Raw genomic sequence first — 18,608 nt, forward strand, 5'->3', positions numbered from 1 at the left:
AGAAATTATATTTCAATCATGCTGTAATTTGAGTAGACTTATAAAACAAAACTAGACAAATACAAACACGTTAACTTTTTAATGGAACATATTGGAAATGTAGATAGGAGAGAAAATGACAAGTTATAAAACTCATACATACAGCAAACCTCAATTTTTCCTGAGCTGTTAGTTCTTAAGTAGTCCACAGTACCGGACAAGCCAATGCAAATTAAGTTTTGAAAGAAAAAGCTTTCCTGTTTATGTAACCAAAGGTATAATTTGCAAGAAATTGCATTCTTTATTACCAAGCACAACACGTATTATAGGATCATTAAGTCACTGAACTAAAATAATTTAAAAAGGCAAACAGAGAACATTTGCTTTAGTTTGCCTTCTAATTTGCTGTGGACTATAAATGCAAATATGCAAACTTCAGGGGAATTTATAGAAATGGGCTACAGAACTATATGTCTATATCTAACACCTTTATGTCAGCCTCTAAACCTGTATCTCTCTTAGCCAGTTCAGTGGGCAATCAAGACAATGAGCAGGACGAGAGCGTGTAGTGAAGCCAACCTAAAGATCAGCATGTCCCCCAGCCTACAACACAGAATAGGGTCTAGAACAATAAGGATGAAGAGCTCATGTAAGGTCAGTAAGGCAAGTAAAGCACTAAAGCCTTCCAAAAGACCAGAACTGTAGTGCAAGAGTATAGGTACATAAGGAGACAGAATTGCCAACTACGATTGACATTAACATCCACATCCTTCTTCTTCTTCACTATCATAGATTGCCATGGTTTTCCAGTAAAACACAAGCAGCAAAACTTAACATTAACGTTCTCAAAGAAATTTCAGGAAAGTCAGGAACTGTATACTTAGCAACAGCAACTGTAAGGACTGAAACAGCAGGACTGTTTCTCTTCTTAACTGAGCTATAGATGAATCCCATTTGCAGTGGAATTGCAACTGAAGAGGTACAACAACTAAATCTAGCGCGAATCTCAAAGAAAACTTTGCACGGCTTCCCGTTTGCCTCCCACCCTCAACCCCCCCCCCATGTCAACTTTTTTTTTCTCTAGAGAACAATCTAAGAACAATCTAGCCTCAAAAATCAGGGTTTGACTTTTTTTTTTTTTTTGACAGCACAGAGAATATTTTTAATGGGTCAGAAGTAGGAACAGATTGTATTTAAGCATTCTGAATTTTCTTATCCAATCTTGCTGCAATAGACTTAGTTTTACAAGTAGTTTTTGTTTGTTTGTTTGTTTGTTTTTTCAAAGCAATTCAACTTGGAATACATTCCATCCACCCATCAAGGTAATCTGTTTCTATCTCAGACACACGCAGTTCAAGTTTTCCAATGCAATTCATTGAAACCACAGATTTGCCTTAAGTAGCCTAAATCCAATGTAATTTTAAGAGCGCGCTGTGCTCACAATCAGTACTTGAGTGTTTTGTTGTTTGTTCATTTTTTATTCAGTTTCCATTGGGACTCAGGCACAACTGAAGTTCTTCTAATTCGGATTCCAGTAGCAGTCTGATAACCAATTCTCTCACTCTGAAACAACTTGCACTGGAAAATAGGATTTAACAATCAGAAGGGTGATGTGACAGGGCAGGCTCTTAAGTATGTCAGTGAGGCATATATCCCCTCCTCCTGTCTCCAGGAGGCACCACACCATCCCCAACATCCTTAATCTGGAGTTTGGCATGTGGGGCTGGTGGTAACCTGGCAGCACTGAGGAACACGAACTGTGCCAGCACTTTATTGGGGAGAGAAGAACCCCAGGAGTGAGGTAGAACATCTGCAAATTTAATTCTCTGATAAATCTGTATCCGCAGGCCAGTACAAATCAGCCCCCATACGCAACAGTGGAAGATACCCCAGGGGGGTTGCTGTAGGGAAGACAGAATCCATGGAATCCCTGCAATGCACTTCAGGCATAGCAGCTCAGAGGTCTTCACAATGTAGAAACAAAAAAATGAAAGATACTGCCAAACCCTCCCCCTAACTAAAGGGGTCTTCTGGGATATACACAAATTTCTCTGTACATCTCAACTAGTCAAATCAACTCCACACTCAAGTAATCTCTGCTGAGGCACAAAACCAATTGAAATGGCTCTTTTGAACTGGTAGCCCAAAATAGTACCTGGGAAGAAGGTCCGGTTCAAAGGAAAATTCCAAAATAGTAGCTGATACTCAACCCAACTAAAGGTGAAGGTATATGATTTTTTTTTTGTATAAATGTGAAAGAACAACAACAAAAAACACAAACAGGTATTATGTTAAAACAAACAACGTAATACAAGCTTACCTGTTAGCTTTACACTTGCAATGGCTGCAGAAGTCTAATGAAGTAACGATGAACCCAAGATTTATTGAGATTTTTATCCTAGCCTTCCCACTATTATAGAATAAACAAAATCTGTGCTTCATTTAGCCTCATTTTGCAGATCAGAAAGTAGACACTTGCCAGGCTATTCAATACCTTTGTTATGGAAACACATACAGAAGTCTTTTTTTATTTAACAAAAAATATTTATTTTTTTTCTGGAAAAAAAAAATCCATCACCTATTTTACAGAAGTAGCATTTATTCAAATAATTAGCATTTATTCTCTGAAAATTACACTTCCTTTACTATTCCACAATATGGCACAAAAACTTATAATAAAAGATCAGCAGCCATCAAGGTATTGCAACAAAACACATTTATTCTGCAGGTCTTAAATCAGTCTGAAATGTGTAGTGCAAGAATGATTATGTCAGGTAATTGGTGCAAAACTTTGATTCCTATTTGAAATAATCCATTGCAAATTTAATTTCTACTTTCCCAAAGTAATATTCCTTGGGTTAACACTGTCAATGTTTGGCTCACCTCTGTGGATATGCACCTAACTGTATGCACACAAATACATACATAGAGAGAGCGTATGTGGGTTTACACATACAAAACCAAATATGCGTAGGAGCTATTAAAAACTGTATTTCCATTGAGGATTCAACGGCCTTAAAGACAGTGTAGCTGTAATTGAAAAGTAAACATTTCAACATATTTTAGTAAACACCTTTTCTTCTTGATTTTCAGGGCCCTTTAGCAGCAGCCATACAGACACTTTATCCGAGGTCTGCTTTTGAAGTAGAACAAATGTTTCTTTAGTCCTTAGATTCAATAAAAATATACAAAACATTCTCTTCACGGACGTTTTCACTCCAACGCACAAAACCCTTCCATTGCTCCATTTATTCCATTAGCGTAGGGCTTAAATGATGCATGAGGCTTTCAGCAGTGAGGTGAATGTCATTTTTAAGGACCCAATAAAAAGATAAAACAATACAGCAACCATAACTCAATACTGAAAAATATTTGCAAATAAAAGTACAACTGTAAACAGTAAATTCAGGTCCAGCCTCAGACAAAAAGTAACCTCCTGATGGCATTAGGCCCTGATTCAAATCGGCATTTAAGAATGTGCTTATTAACATTAAGCACAGGCTTCAGTCAATACAGGTTAAGTTTTGGCTTATATGCTTTCTTGAGCCAGGGCCTCAATGATTAGAAGAGGCTCAATTACAAATTAGAAGTAGCAAAACAGTCAATAGTGCACTGGGAAAATTAAAATGTACAAACTCATTTCAGATTTAACAACTGGTCAAATGCGGTAAGTGCAAAGTCTGAAAGACTAAACTTGCTTTCTCAGTGCTACATGCCAGAAGAATAAATATTAGACACTATAAAACATTTGGTTTTGATCTCACTTCTACTGTACTTACTAGCAGATTTGCCAGATACATTATTTGAGTAATTTGTCTAATATCCTCAAATTATTTTTCCAATTAAACTGCTCAATGCAATCAAGAATGGAAGCAACTGATGTGAGAAACATTACAGCACCTGTGACTACCAAAAACAGAAGAGGGAATATGGGAGAATATTGATTCTATACAGAAAAAAATCAGTAGGAACATAAAGCATCCTCCAAAGTAACTTTGAACAAAAATAAAGTGTCATTGCTGATTAAATATAATTTTTCCCTCTGAAATTTTAGGAATTAAAAACCAATTCTAAATAATTTACAATGAAACAAGTAGTTTAAGACTCTCTGTTCTACCCTAAGAGGTTTGGTCAACCCCAATCAAACTTGAGAACAATTAGAGGTGTCAATAAGTTCTGAAAAGGCTGGTGAAATTCCATGGCAAAGTAGAGTGGCTAATTAGATCATGAAAAGTAGTAGCAGTAGCAAAGTAAAGCAGATACTGCTATCAATGCCTCCCCTAAGGACAAGGTGCAGTAGGAGCTTAGTAGCTCTCTGGTTCTGCTAACTAGACAGCATCTGACACACCTGGAACCGGGCACAGCAGTGCCTCTGGCCCATCCAGCTGCTATGGAACAAAGTAAAAACTGAGATATACCACCACAAGAGAGGAAGGAGACAATCCCATGAGAGAAGTGAAGGTGAGATCCACACAACAAGTGAAGAAAATCCAACAATTTCACATAGGTTTTCACATAGGTTTTGTTTTGAAGACAGATTTTGATTTTTTTTTTTTTTTTTTTAATTTAAGGAACTCTGGGCATAAAAATCTAAGCAATTACCCTCAGGGCAGCACATCAGCTAGAGCACAAGTGTTTCCTAGTCCCTGCTAACAGCAGACTGTTCACCTTTGTTCTCATGGTAAAGGGAGAGGTTGATCTTATCCATTTAGTAACTGGCACTTCTTAACTGAGTGAGTGCCCTTCTGATGGATATGCTTGTGTGGGGACCAATTTCTCTTGAGGAAACTCATTTCTCATGTGACTATTAAATATTGATCAGATGCCAACTTTGTCAAGACCAAGCAAGCTACCTCCAAGCAGTGATAGCAAAGCCTGCCTTTGTCACCCTAAGCTAACCAGGGCCTGTTTATAAAATTCTATCAGCCTATAGAGCAAAAAGAGATGATGCTATTTTTTTTCCAATTCATATTTTTAAATTAGATTATTACTCCAAAGGCAACTTCTTGTTATCTTCAGTATTCTCTCTCATTAAAGCCCTATTAGAATTAAATTTGGCCAGGGACATCAAGGATAGCAAGATCGATGCATAAAAGGAAAACTAGGGAAATTGTAGGCCCTCTCCAGAAGGAAAAGGGACAGCAGGGTACCTAGGATAGAGAGAAGGCTGAGCTACTCGATGAATTTTTTGCCTCAGTCTTCACTGGCAAGTCTTCAAGTGTTCTAGCCACATAGGCCAAGCCCCAGAAGGCAAAGGCAGGGACTGGGAGAATGAACTGCCCGCTGAAGGAGAAGACCAGGTTCAAGACCATCTAGGGAACCTAAAATTGCACGAGTCCATGGGACACATCCACAGGTCCTAAGGGAACTAGCGGATGTAGTTGCTAAGCCACTACCCATCATATTTGAGAAGTCATGGCAGTCTAGTGAAGTTCACACTGACTGGAAGAGAGGAAACGTTACCCCACTTTTAAAAAGGGGAAAAAAAAAGATGATTCAGGGAACTCCAGGCAAGTCAGTCTCACCTCTGCACCTGGCAAGCTCATGAAGGAGATCCTCCTGAAAACAATACTAAGGCACATGGAAAATAAGGAGGTGATTGGTGACAGCCACCATGGCTTCACTAAGGGAAGATTGTGCCTGACAAATCGGGTGGCCTTCTACGATAGGGTTACAGCATTGGTGGATAGGGGAAGAGCAATTGATGTCATCTACCTGGACTTGTGCAAAGCATTTGACACTGTCCCACACGATATCCTCGTCTCTAAGTTGGAGAGACATGGGTTTGACAGATGGACCACTCAGTAAGAAATTGGCTAGATGGCTGCACTTGAAGAGTTGTAGTCAACGGCTCAATGTCCAGGTGGAGATCAGCAACAAGTAGTGTTTCTTCAGGGATCAATACTAGGACCAGCACAGGTTAACGTCTTTGTCAGTGACATGGACAGTGGGATGGAGTGCACCCTCAGCAACTTTGACAATGATACCAAGCTGTGTGGTGCAGTCAACACTCTTGAGGGAGGGGATGCCATCCAGAGGGACCTTGACAAGCAGGCCTGTGTGAACTTCATGTGAAGTTCAACAAGGCCAAGGGCAAGGTCCTGCACCTGGGTTAGGGCATCCACAAACACAAGTACAAGGCTGTGCAGAGAATGGATTGAGAGCAGCCCTGAGGAAAAGGACCTGGAGGGTGTTGGTTGATGAAAAGCTCAGCATGAGCTGACAATGTGCGCTTGCAGCTCAGAAAGCCAGCCCCAGTATCCTGGGCTGCACCGAAAGAAGCATGGCTAGCAGGTCAGGTCTCCCCCTCTGCTCTGCTCTTGTGAGACCCCACCTGGAGTACTGTGTTCAGCTCTGGGGCCCCCAGCACAAGAAGGACATGGAAGTATTAGAACAAGTCCAGAGGAGGGCCACAAAGATGATCAAAGGGCTGGAGCAGCTATTGTACGAAGACAGGCTGAGGGAGCTGGGGTTGTTCAGCCTCGAGAAGAGAAGGATCCAGGGAGACCTTACAGCAGTTTTCCAGTACCTAAAGGGGGCCAACAAGACAGCAGGAGATGGACTCTTTGTCAGGGAGTGTAGTGACAGCAGAAAGAATAATGGCTTTAAACTAAAAAAGGGTAGATTTAGATTAGGTGGTAGGAAAAAATTCTTTACTCTGAGGGTGGTAAGACACTGGAACACGTTGCCCAGAGAAGCTGTGGACACCCCATCCCTGGAAGTATTCAAGGCCAGGTTGGATGGAGCTTTGAGCAACCTGGTCTCATGGGAGGTGTTCCTGCCCATGTCAGGGAGCTTGGAATTAGATGATCTTTAAGGTTCCTTCCAATCCAAAGCATTCTCTGGTTACTTAGGTATCACAGTCATATGTATACCATATAGATGCGGTTTTGAGATACATGGACTAATGCATTGTCTTACCTATTATATCCCTTCTCTTTGATTCTTTTGCATGCTGCTCTGTCAGAGGACAAATCTCTGGTAACAGATACTCATTGTATTCTTAAATTTTAAAAAATTATATGTGAAAAATCACTCTTCAAAACAGATGTTAACTCCTTTTTTATAGTGTTAGACAATTAAAAATATTGCAGACCAACAGGATGAATTTCAGTGTATGTCTTGTCTTCATTCCAAAAATTTCTCTCCAGTACTTACAAGATGGTATGGAGTACAAACCAAGCAAAAGCTTTTGATAGTGCTTAGAATTCTTGTATCTAACAAAATCTTCAACAAAAAACAATAGATAAAACCCAAGTGCCATTGCACTGCACAGCAAAACTTCCAAATTTCAGGACTTTTGCACAATCATTTCTCTCAGTTCAACCTTAAATTATACCGTAGAGTATGTATATACAAAATCAAGAGCTGCATATAAACAAATTTTCTCTGCACTGTACAAACTACATACATCAAAAACCCTACTTTTGCCCAGAATATATATATATATATTCTAAACTTCAAACTTAGGACATCAGCTGGAGGTTTCATCATGAAGTGCTCTGTTCTTCTGCAACACTGTATTTAGTTCCTGAATCACATTTGATGGCAATTTTTTATCTAATTCCAATGTAGTTTTGTTTGTTTTGTTCTTATTTTTTTTCAGTGGCTTATGTGGTCTTTGGCATAGGTCAGTCTTCCCCACACCTATATCCTCAGAGATAAAGCTCCGATGTGCTTTAGCATGATTACGCACTTTCTCCTCCTTGCGTTCCAAACATTGTGCCACAATAGATGCCTTTTCTTTCAAGTTTTTTCTTTCTTCTAGTAAGTCATCTTCATTATGATCACTGAGTTTCGGTTTCCCCAATCCCAACTGTATATTCTGAGCAAACAAGCAAAGAGAAATAAGATTCACATTAACACAGTATCCAATAATATTTAGATTGCAGTTTTTGTTTCTTGGTTTCACATAACACTTTAAAGAATCAATTTTACTCAAGAGCTGAGACAGCACAGTAAATAGTTCTAAATTCCCACAACTTGTGCTGTTATCATTTAGTAAGCATTTTTAGTAAGTATATTCTCTCAATTAGTGATACTTCTGAAAATTACATAAATCTTCCAATTAAACACAGTGAATTGAAGGCATTCGTTTTCATGTATTTTCATATATTCACAATTTGATTTTTTTTTTACCCTACCACAGATTAAATGTTAATGTTTTACAGCAGATCCATATACTCTTAGCAACCTCTCAGAATACTTAAAAACTAGACAAATATGACTGGAAAATGTTGCAATTACAATAACTTAATGCCTGAGCTACATGAATGTACAAAATACAGTTTTACATAAACATTTACATTACATAGACATACATTACACAAATATTTTCAGCATCTGTTCAGTAGTACTGGGCAAATTAAAAAGGCTGTCTGCTTTTTCAAATTTTGACTAGCAATTTTAAGTAACATACTTGTAATTCAAAGAACAAACTGATGGCAATACAGCTGTTCTATTGCAGTAGGCTATTTTCAAGTTCTTAAGTTGTCAGAAATGAGAGGGAAATCAAATGCTACAGAAAAAACTGCAGATAGTGTGGCCCATTAGGAGTACATCTGTACAGTGAAAGAGTGCTAAGAAACCTGATATCCATACTATTTCATTTATTTATTTATTTTTAAACACAACTGAGACAAAATTTAGTTTTCTCCTACTGGCAGAAGGCCTGTCTGTTTTATATGCTCTTGTAGAGCATCTTCCACTTCAGTTTCATCTGAAAGCAATCCAAGTTCGCATGGTCCAGAACCAGTTCATAATACAAAACAAAACACAGTAGATGGAACAACTAGAAGATTTGCTCCTAAATTGCCCTCCTGATCCTAACTCAGATACTCATGTAGATATACCTAAATCATCTCCCCTCTAGTGTTTCAATATTATTTTCCACGGTTGCTTTAACATATATGAGGTATCAAGATTCCATGAGAGAGAATTTGCTCATATGCTATGCATGAGTAACTCCACAATAATCCAGCCAAACAGAAGAGATGCACAAGAAAGACAAAGAAAAAACTAAGTTTCCCTTAGCTTTGTGTGTTTTCTAGCAGTCAAAGATGTCACACATGAAAGAAAAAGAATTCCAAGACCTCCGTTTCCTCTACAACTATAAGGCTACTCCACAAATGCAATGATCTGCCTACTGCCACAGCATCTGAGCAGGTGTAATACAATAAATTTCCCTACCATTCTTATTTGTCTTATTTGCTTTAAGGCCACATTTGTTTCTTCATAATGACAGAAAATGAGTGTTGATATAGCAAATTAGGTGCTGTGTAAGAAGGAACATAGTAAATATTAAATGTTTCCATTAAAGAGATCTAAGCTATACAACAGCTCTATTTGTGCAGTCTTGGTAGCTCACCTGAGTTAGCATCTATTCAATAGTTGAAGAAACAAATATTTGGATGATATAAAATCACAAGTTTTTTAAAAAGACCAGATAAAGTGTTTTTTTTTTTTTTTTTTCTTGTTCCATATCACTATATCATTTTTAGCATTAAGGGGAACAGTATTTTTATTTGCAGTCACTAAGAATGAAGACTGAACATTAACAACAAGGCATCAGTGGCCTGGACGTGCAAAAACAAAGTCCCAGAACAACAATGCACACAAACATTCATACTGCTACACGGATTACCAACACTGCATGCTATAGAGTAGACCTTTAGCTTGCCTGGAAACTTTAAATTTTACTGACATCAGTAACAATTTCTATCAATTGAGAATCACCTGCTACTATCTAGGCCAGCAAGCAGTATCCTAAGGTTTAATACATTCATCTATATTCAGTGAAAAAAATGTTCAAGACACATGCGAATCTGTCCCAATGTCTCATGAATGCAGGGAGTTCTGTCCTGCTAAATGTTTGAAAAAGCTATCATTTTCCATTTAACATATTTTTTGTAACTTGCATGAACAAGAAAGCAGTGAGATTAGCATCTGTCAGTGATTCAAGTTCAACTAATAAAATAGTAACAGAAGGAATATCTGTGATAATACACAGTATGCAAAATGTAAAATGTGTGAAATGTAAACTGTCATGCAGTACCTTTCAGAAAACAGTAACATGATCCAAGCTCTCTACTGTTACTTAGCAAACTAAGATATAAATTAGTCTTGAAGTTCAATCAGGAGCAACAATCTTCTATTTACAGACTTTTGTACATCACGTTTCAATTTTGCTTATTCTGAGAAGAAAAACACTGACTATACTTCCGAAATAATTCTCCTTCTAATCTGGGTATAGCAGGAGACCCCCCCCCCCCCTTTTTTTTTTTTACCGTTTCCCGAAGAAAGCTTTATAAAATGGAAGCAGGAACAGATCAAATACAGCTCTCAAATTTAAAGGATGCTTAGTTTTCTGAAATAGTCGTGTATATTGGCAGGTAGCCCATTAATATAGATTCAGCATTTGGTGTTTTTAGAGTATATTCAGTATATGCAGGAATTCTAATGCCCAGATATGCATGTTATTAAAATATTAAACTGATGGAGTCAAATTCTGTTGCTCAAATTAGAGCACTAACAGTAACAGTAACACTTTCCCTTATCAAAATGATTTATAAACAAAACTGCCACATGAAATTTCTTATTATTAATTCTTTGTTGTTGAATCCACTGCCTACTGACAGTCACATGCTATAAATTACACTGCTGGATTCCATACTCTTCTCCCAGTAGCTCCTAATGTAAAAAACAACAATTTCAAGGTAGAAGAAACCGTTTTGCCTCTAAATTTCTGATCCATAAACAAATAATTAGTGAACAAATTGATAATACGTACATTTAACCTATTTCTTTCTTTTGTACATCATCAGCAAAAGACATGGAATAAATCTATTCGTATAGATTAGCCCTATGAAATCGTGTTTCGCTCAAAACTCTACACAGGTACAACTTATTCTAAGTCAGAAAGTTTTTCTTCGTACCTCAATCTTGCTGTATTTTGAAACAAGGCCATACAGCTTTACTGCAGATATACTGCCATGTATTGCTATTTCAGTTAAAAGGTTCTACATGAGGAGTATTCATATTTTAATTGGACTACTTTCCAGGTATGCAACAAGTATTATAGGAAAAGATACAGAAGTCTTCTGATCATAATTGTTATTAGGAAAATTGTTAGTTACACAAGCGTTTTCAAATGTTCTGTATTATATTTTTATGTTATCACACATCAAAACTACTTCCAATAAATATCAGTGAAAAAAATAAAAAGATGCTATACAGCCACTTTAGCACAGAACATTGACTTTACGCTTGTTGATGTCTGGGTATATTTGGGGGTTTTCCCATCCATCTTTACATCACAAAGACATCACTTCTTTCACTGTCTGGAAAACTTTGGGTCACTTTCCCTGCCTACATGAAAACAAATTAAATCACATTTCCACTGCAAGTTTACACACTATCCTGTGAACAGACCTAGATATTCCATAAACAAGCATCCTTCTGAAAATGCTCGCTTCTGTTATTCATCTTTAATGCTGTAAATGACAGTATTTTTGCATATTGGACAAGCACTACAAATCTGTGGAAGACTGAAGTTCTGGTCTACAAAAGGATATATATTGCTTTATTAACTAACTGCTGACAGTATTTTTCCTTAATTAACCATATCTTATACTCACTTTCTAACCATCTTTAACTGTTCATTCCAATTTTGACATTGCATGTAAAAAAAAAGTGTTAATTTTATTTTTCCATTATATAATTTGATGTTAATCTTCTTCGAGTACGCAATCATCCTTTGTATAAACATTGCCAAAGTCTAGTCATAAATACCAAAATAATAATTAATGAAAACTGAGATTTTGTACTTTCGCGATTAAATGCAGGCTTCCTCTGAGCTGCACTGTAGAAAACATTGTAGTCCTTGCTAATGAAGCACAGCATAAAAAAATAAAAATAAAGAAAATCTTGCTGGTACCGTAAGGTATTAAGGATTTAAAATACTGAAGCTCAAAATCCAATAAAACCTCTATCCTACAAGGTCTGGATTTGTAGGTATCACAAACAGCCTATCACAGATTCTACACCTAGAATCAAGAATACAGGAGAGTTAAGAAACATACCTAAGGGTTTTGAAGTTTTTTGAATGACAGGACCTGTTATTTCCTTTCATTAAAAAAGTTTAAAAATGCAAACATTAAAGGAAATTTATCAAAGAGTTGCAAAAGTGCTTTCTGAGAAAATGCTAAAATGAAAGGACAAATTAAAAGAGGAAAATGATAACTGCAATTACATTGTGTTATAATTCTTTGTTAAGGAAGAAAAACACATGAAGAAAGCATAACAAAAGACGACACAAAGATGGAATTGCTTGTAGATAAAGCTTCTACAAAGGTAGTATTGCTCCTATCTTTGCTTTTGGTTTGTTATGGAACTGAGTCAACTTCACCAATCTCTGTCTGAAACAGTCTTTAAATAGTGATAATGTTCCACATAATTTACCTCCCATCAAAATCTTATCAAAGCATGCAAAAACTCATACTGCATACAGTAAAAGGTCCAAGCTGTTCTCTTTCAATACTCCTTCTCTTCTGCATTCAGAATCTTTACCATTAGTTTAACCAGACCTGTGCCTCCACTACAACTGCTTCTTCTGAGCTGAAAGTAAGGCAATTCTCCCCATAGGCACCTGTACCTCTATGCAGATACCAGAAATTCATCTGAAGCTAATATGATGAGGTTGAGACATATCATCAGTGCACATAGTGTACTGTAGTCGGTCTCCACAAAGAGTTGCATTTAAACCCTGACCTTGTTCTTTGAGACTAAAAATATTACAGCTTAAATATATCACAGTTAGTTCCATCTGAACTTTCCCATTACATTCACAGAGCAGATAACTAATACTGAATAGTTACTTCAGAGAGAAGAGAAGATATGATAAAATATATAAGAAGGACAGTTTTCAAGGACATTATCATAAAACTGTAATAACATGCAGTATATTACTGGGTAAAAGTCCTATTTACTTCTAATGAGCAATCCTTGCTCAATAAATAAACAAATAAAAATCCACTATTGATTTATTGACCAACCAAAGAGCTGACACAAGATTAGGTCATAATCATTTTATTTTTTAGCATTAAATTGTCCTAACTGTTCCTTTAATGACTAGAGAATGAAAAGGACATTGACAATAAGAGCACCTATACTTTACTTTTATCCAGCTCTAGAGAGTTCATTATTACTGGACTATTTAGAAATATAGCATTGTCATTAGAAGTTCCACATCAACTTTAAATCCCACTTACTTCTATACTCCCTCTGATTTTACAAGTGTTCTTCTCCTGTTGAATGGGAATTAGTGGTAAGCCTCCAATCTTTGGACTTTTAGTTATGGACTGTTTTCTTGCTTTTCCAGCAGGCGGCCATATATCGGCATGCTGAAGAACAAAAAAAATTCCTTATTTTTGGAGTGCAGATTCATAAAAACACAACATTGTTCTGTATATAAAACTGTCTTGGAAGAGCCATCTTCTGCACCACACTTTTTTTTTTTCTTGTGTGAGAAGGGGGCAAGCGGCACAGTGCCTAAGATTAAATTAATAGCTTGTAAATGCTGCACAATCCTGAATGAACAGAACCAAACTGTCTCTATACAATTTTCATGTATTTTCGTCTTTTCTCCACATTATGTATCAATACAATTATATACTAGGAATAGAAAGTAGACAAACACATATCTGTTTCATAATTTTTAAATTCCACAAAAACATGCTTTCAGAAGAGACTGTAAAAGTTTCTGAAATAAAACTATCTTAATTTGCAAGGGTGTTTAAAAATTTATATCAATAATTTAGGAGAAAATCATTGCTTATTCTACAATAACTGCATGTGCTATCCAAAATGAAATGGCTTGACATTCTCAATGCCCCAAAAACATACTCTACACATAAACAGATTGCTGTCAATAATAGACGTTGCTTTGGCTCTATTAAAACAGGTCAATTTTGGGGGTAACCCCAAAGTATGCAGCTTTATTTTAAGTAAAAAAAACATGGCTGGGAAGAGAAAGGAAGAAAAATATCCTTAACTGAAAGTTTCAAATAAAATGCTAAAATCTCTTTCTACAAAATATCCAGAATGAACTTTCACCAGCATGAAATCTATACATATGAGAATTTCACATGTAGAAATTTGAGCAAATGTCCTCAAAGCTCGCCAAGTCCCCTGGTGAAGTTAATGATAACGTGACAGACAAGTTCTGAGCAAGGTAGAGTAGGAGTGTTTTTTGAAAAAACCCTTCAACATGAGACTCTACGAGTCTCATCAGAGAGGATGTATGAAGCCTACAGAAGAATAGTTACTAAAGCTTAGAGATGAGTACACAAAGCTAAATCAGCAAAACCCCAAAGGAAATTGGCAAGTCAGAAATACTACAAAAGAAACATAATGAAAGCTGAGAATGTTTTGTGTAAATATTAGCAAAAAGTCTAATCCAAAGCATTAGAACTAATATTTTTTTTCCTAGCACACAAATTTATTTATTTTTTTTTTTTTTTTTACTGTGAGAGTGGACAAATACTGGAACAAATTACCCAAAGAGGTTCTGGAATGCATCCTGGGAATTACTTCAATCTGACTGGACATAGACCTAAGCACCCTGCTCTAGCTTTGAGCAAAGGGATTGGACTATATGATCTTCAGAGGTCCCTTTCAATCTAAAAACTTCTGTCACACCGTTCAGATCTTTAATAGGTATCTTTTCATAGGTGTCAAAATCTTCAGTGTCATTTATTGTTTTTATGTTATTCAATCTCCCACATCCTTGACTTAAGATGCTATCTCTTCAAGACTGTATACAAAGTTCATTAGTGGAGCTGTGATCATACTTGCAGGTGGCCTGCCAGTAAAAACAATGTTATTAATAATAAGCCAGCAGAATGAGTGATTATTGACTGAGCACATCAACTTAGAAAAGAGGCCTATCAGCTCCTTATTTAGAAAAAAATAAATTCTCATAGATGAACATTTTATGGAACAAAAAAATTCTCACACATGGTACTGACCAGGGTGATATAAACGTTTGTTGTAAGAGCTCTCCCTGGTGAACATAAAGAACATTCATCTTTCTTCCAATGGAACATTAAGAATGTTTTATTTGAAAGGGCAGATATTGCCAACAAAAATCAATTTATTGCAGACCAAGACATAAAAAACAAATGTGATTCAGAAAGTGACTGAGAAGATTTAAGCAAGTATGTGAAGGAAACTACCTCCCTTAATTTTCAGGAAGGTTCAGGAAACTATCCCTGTCTGTTACATAACCTGATTTCTCTTTTGTGTCTGTAACATTTCTAAAAATAGAACTCTGGCAATGTATTAGGTCACATAATAAATGTATTTACTCATAGTTTTGACCTATCTGCTCAACTGCACCATATGGTAATATACTGACCTATCTATAGTTGATCACAGGCAATGGAATTGGAAGTATACTATCGTGTCCATCTTCATGTCTATTAATTATTTCCAATTGTATGTTATATACGTTATTAATTCTATAATAGTTTAGTACAAATTCACGTAAAGAATCAAGTTTCAGCCATATTTTTCAGTCTGGCTGTATAGCACTGAAAGAAACTATGGCGGTCCTTCAAACCCTTTTAGTATTTACCAGCTTAAAGTATAAGGCGAATAACCTCTGGACTAACTTGACTTTATATATCAAAAATACTCGTTATTGCAGTGGTACGTACAACTTTGCCATGTAGATTCTCTGCACTGTTTATACTATAGGAATAAACATTAGAAAGAGGAGAAAAAACAATAGTACTGCTATTAATTACCAATAAAGTCCTGTTCTGGCCAAGTATTTCTAAGCATGGTAGCAGATTTTTCTCTCTCCTAATTGCACTGGATAAATTAATGTAAATGTGTTACCACTTCAAAACATTCCTTAGAGTATTTCTCAATTTGTAATTTCAGTTCAGCCATTCTACTGATATAAATAAAACGTACTGCCTGCAGCCTCTCTAACATAAAAGGTTTAAAATACTGTTATAATGGATAAGGTAAAAGAAAGCTATCTTTCCTAAAGATGGCCTCACTTTGAAAATTCTAACTAGAAATAATAACCTCAGTTTACATTTACACTTTTCTAGTTTAGAAAGGGGATAATATGATAATAATAGTCTGGTGCCATGTGATACAAAACATTTGGAGATCTTACAGTAAGCTTTAGCAACATGAGCAGTTACATTCTCAAGGAAAGATTTTCACTGTAAGTTTTAAGCACTACATTGTAATTAAAAAAATACAACAAACTGGCTTCACTAGCACATAATTTATCAAGTAACTTAAAGATCTGATAACTTTTACTGATGTCCAGAATGCTGATTTAAAAAAAAATACAATAAAATCCCAATGTAGTTTATTAGTATTGTTAATTCATTGGCCTCAAGAGAATGAAGTTTTCGGAAAAAAAACAAACAGTATTCACAGTTGTTTTTTTTTCTTTTAAAGGCATGTGAAAGGATTTTTTTGTTGTTGTTTTTAGAAATCTCCTGAATATTGATCACCATCTCTCAGCTTTTGATCTATATTGTCAGAGGAACGTTCTGCATACCACACTACCTGATCAGAATCCCAATTGATTGCCTTTCTTGTTATTTCATGTCAGAAGGCTTTCAGAGTTACAAAGCTGGTATGAGTTATTTCTAAGTAGCCTATATCAATAAACTTTAAGCCTATTTGTCATGACACTGTTCATGTTATGCCCACGAGATACATGCCAGGACTGGTGTCTGTTTCCATAGAAACTACAATAGTTCAGTTAAGGGAGCTGAATAAGACAAAAATTTGGAAGTCTTACCTACAAGGCATGCATTATACTTCTGGCACTACTATCTATGAAGGTCAAAGATACAGATTCTGTTTTAAAAATTCTCCACTACGTATGCATTGCAACAGCCCTATGTCTAGCCCACTTTATGTAATATGTAAAGCTCACAGATAGCCATAAATCTAGTGATGTTTATTCAGCGATATCCCTCAAAGTTCCTTGAATGCCACCGGTAAGACAAGAATATATCAGACATAAATACAAAATCCTTTTAAACCCTTAAAGTCTGCTCCAGCCTCCTGCCAGGCTGAATCATGCAACTGACCTATCTTTCCTTCATGGCACTCAGGCTTACACCCTTCTTATTTGGGATCTAGTAACAAGCAGAAGATTACTTGATTTAAGATAGTGCCTATCTGACACAATGAATTGCTGGTGTTAACCAAGCCTACTTGGATACCAGAGAAACATGGCTGTGTTGGCACAGCTCTCCAACAAGGAGAAGATCCCATCGCTGTGTGTTGAAACAGGGAACCTGTTTTGATGATTACCTTGCATGCAGCATCCAAAGTAGCGAGCAGAAAAAGAGCACTCGGGCATTGTGGGATACAGATATACCCTTTGGGTCATCAGCCAGAATTTCACCCCAAAGAGGTTTATTGCTACAAAGGAAATGACTTGTCTCTCTTTAACCAGCTTCCCTAGTACACAGCAGGGGAAAAAAAAAAAAAGGATGCCAGAATACAATGTAACATTTTCCTCCTTTATTTGCAAAGTACTCAGCTTTCATATAAAAACGTGATTACACACAACAATCTTCATAGACTAAGACCATCTTTTCTTTGCAGTTTTATTACACTTAGTACTCCAAGCACCTTAATGGTATTTCCACTTTATCTGTAACACATGTATAACAAATTCATATCACTGTTAAACAGTATTTTCATAACAATAGTAAAAATTACATTTCTTGTATTTGATCAGATTAGTACCTGTGCCGTAAAAATGCTGATCATCCACTCCATTTGCGTATCCTGTCCATCACAACATATATGCCTAGAATGCAACATACAAACAACACAAAAATCACGTTGCGTCTACACATATTAAAGAATGTTTCTAAACAAGTTTAAACAGTACTTTTGTTTAATTATTAATTCTGTCAATGTTTATTATTAACGCTCCCGTAAAAAGATAGGGAATTATTAATAACTCAAATTATCACTTTACTCTATTTGAAGAGAATGAATCTGCTTAGTTTAAAGCATGTGTATAGATTTCATAAATTTAGAATGATATATTTTAAAACTGTTTGCTGATTTAAGGTCACAGGAAGGAGACAGATGCCTAACCCCCAAAAGACTACCAAAACATATACAAAACACAAGAAAAATGTAACAAAATGTCAATGCTTAAGCAAAATAATGTTTTAAAACTAGTGAATATTATTTTGAAATTGAACATTTCAAGGAACACTAAACACTGAAGTTAAACCGATCAGATGTATCTCATGTTTACATACCACTGGTGCTTTTCAGAAAACACTGCAATTCCCCAGCTGAAAAAAAATCAAAAATTAGTTCCATAAACTCAAGACAGGGACATTTTCCTCAAAATACAGGGATCAATTATATAGCATTTTTTGTTGTTGTTTTTACAAAGTTTCAGTATATACTGTAAATCTAGAATGAAATTGTGGGTTTGATGGTGAAGTGATTGTCCCGCTATACTCTGTGCTGCTGCAGCCTCACGTCAACTACTGTGTGCAGTTTTGGGCACCCCAGTATAGATAAGATTAAAAAAAAAAAGAAAAACTAATAGAGACTGT

The 18,608-nt window shown here is 36.2% G+C and overlaps 1 protein-coding gene across 7 annotated transcripts in view; it reads right to left on the minus strand.

The window, feature by feature from the left end:
• Positions 1-1,665: 1,665 nt before the first annotated feature.
• Positions 1,666-18,608, minus strand: part of ARAP2 (ArfGAP with RhoGAP domain, ankyrin repeat and PH domain 2) — a 130,562-nt gene continuing 113,619 nt past the window's right edge. For 6 of the 7 annotated variants that reach the window (XM_048047690.2, XM_048047688.2, XM_066995748.1 and 3 more), the window contains 4 exons: positions 18,303-18,338; positions 17,773-17,836; positions 13,248-13,379; positions 1,666-7,804 (listed from right to left, as the gene is read on the minus strand). In XM_048047690.2, coding sequence (XP_047903647.2) covers positions 7,454-7,804; positions 13,248-13,379; positions 17,773-17,836; positions 18,303-18,338 — 583 coding nt within the window. In that variant the 3' untranslated portion in view covers positions 1,666-7,453. The remainder of the gene's footprint in view (positions 7,805-13,247; positions 13,380-17,772; positions 17,837-18,302; positions 18,339-18,608) is intronic. The other variant, XM_048047693.2, reaches the window with a different exon arrangement.

Source organism: Anser cygnoides, chromosome 4 (genome assembly GCF_040182565.1).
Source record: "Anser cygnoides isolate HZ-2024a breed goose chromosome 4, Taihu_goose_T2T_genome, whole genome shotgun sequence".
Lineage (NCBI taxonomy): Eukaryota > Metazoa > Chordata > Aves > Anseriformes > Anatidae > Anser > Anser cygnoides.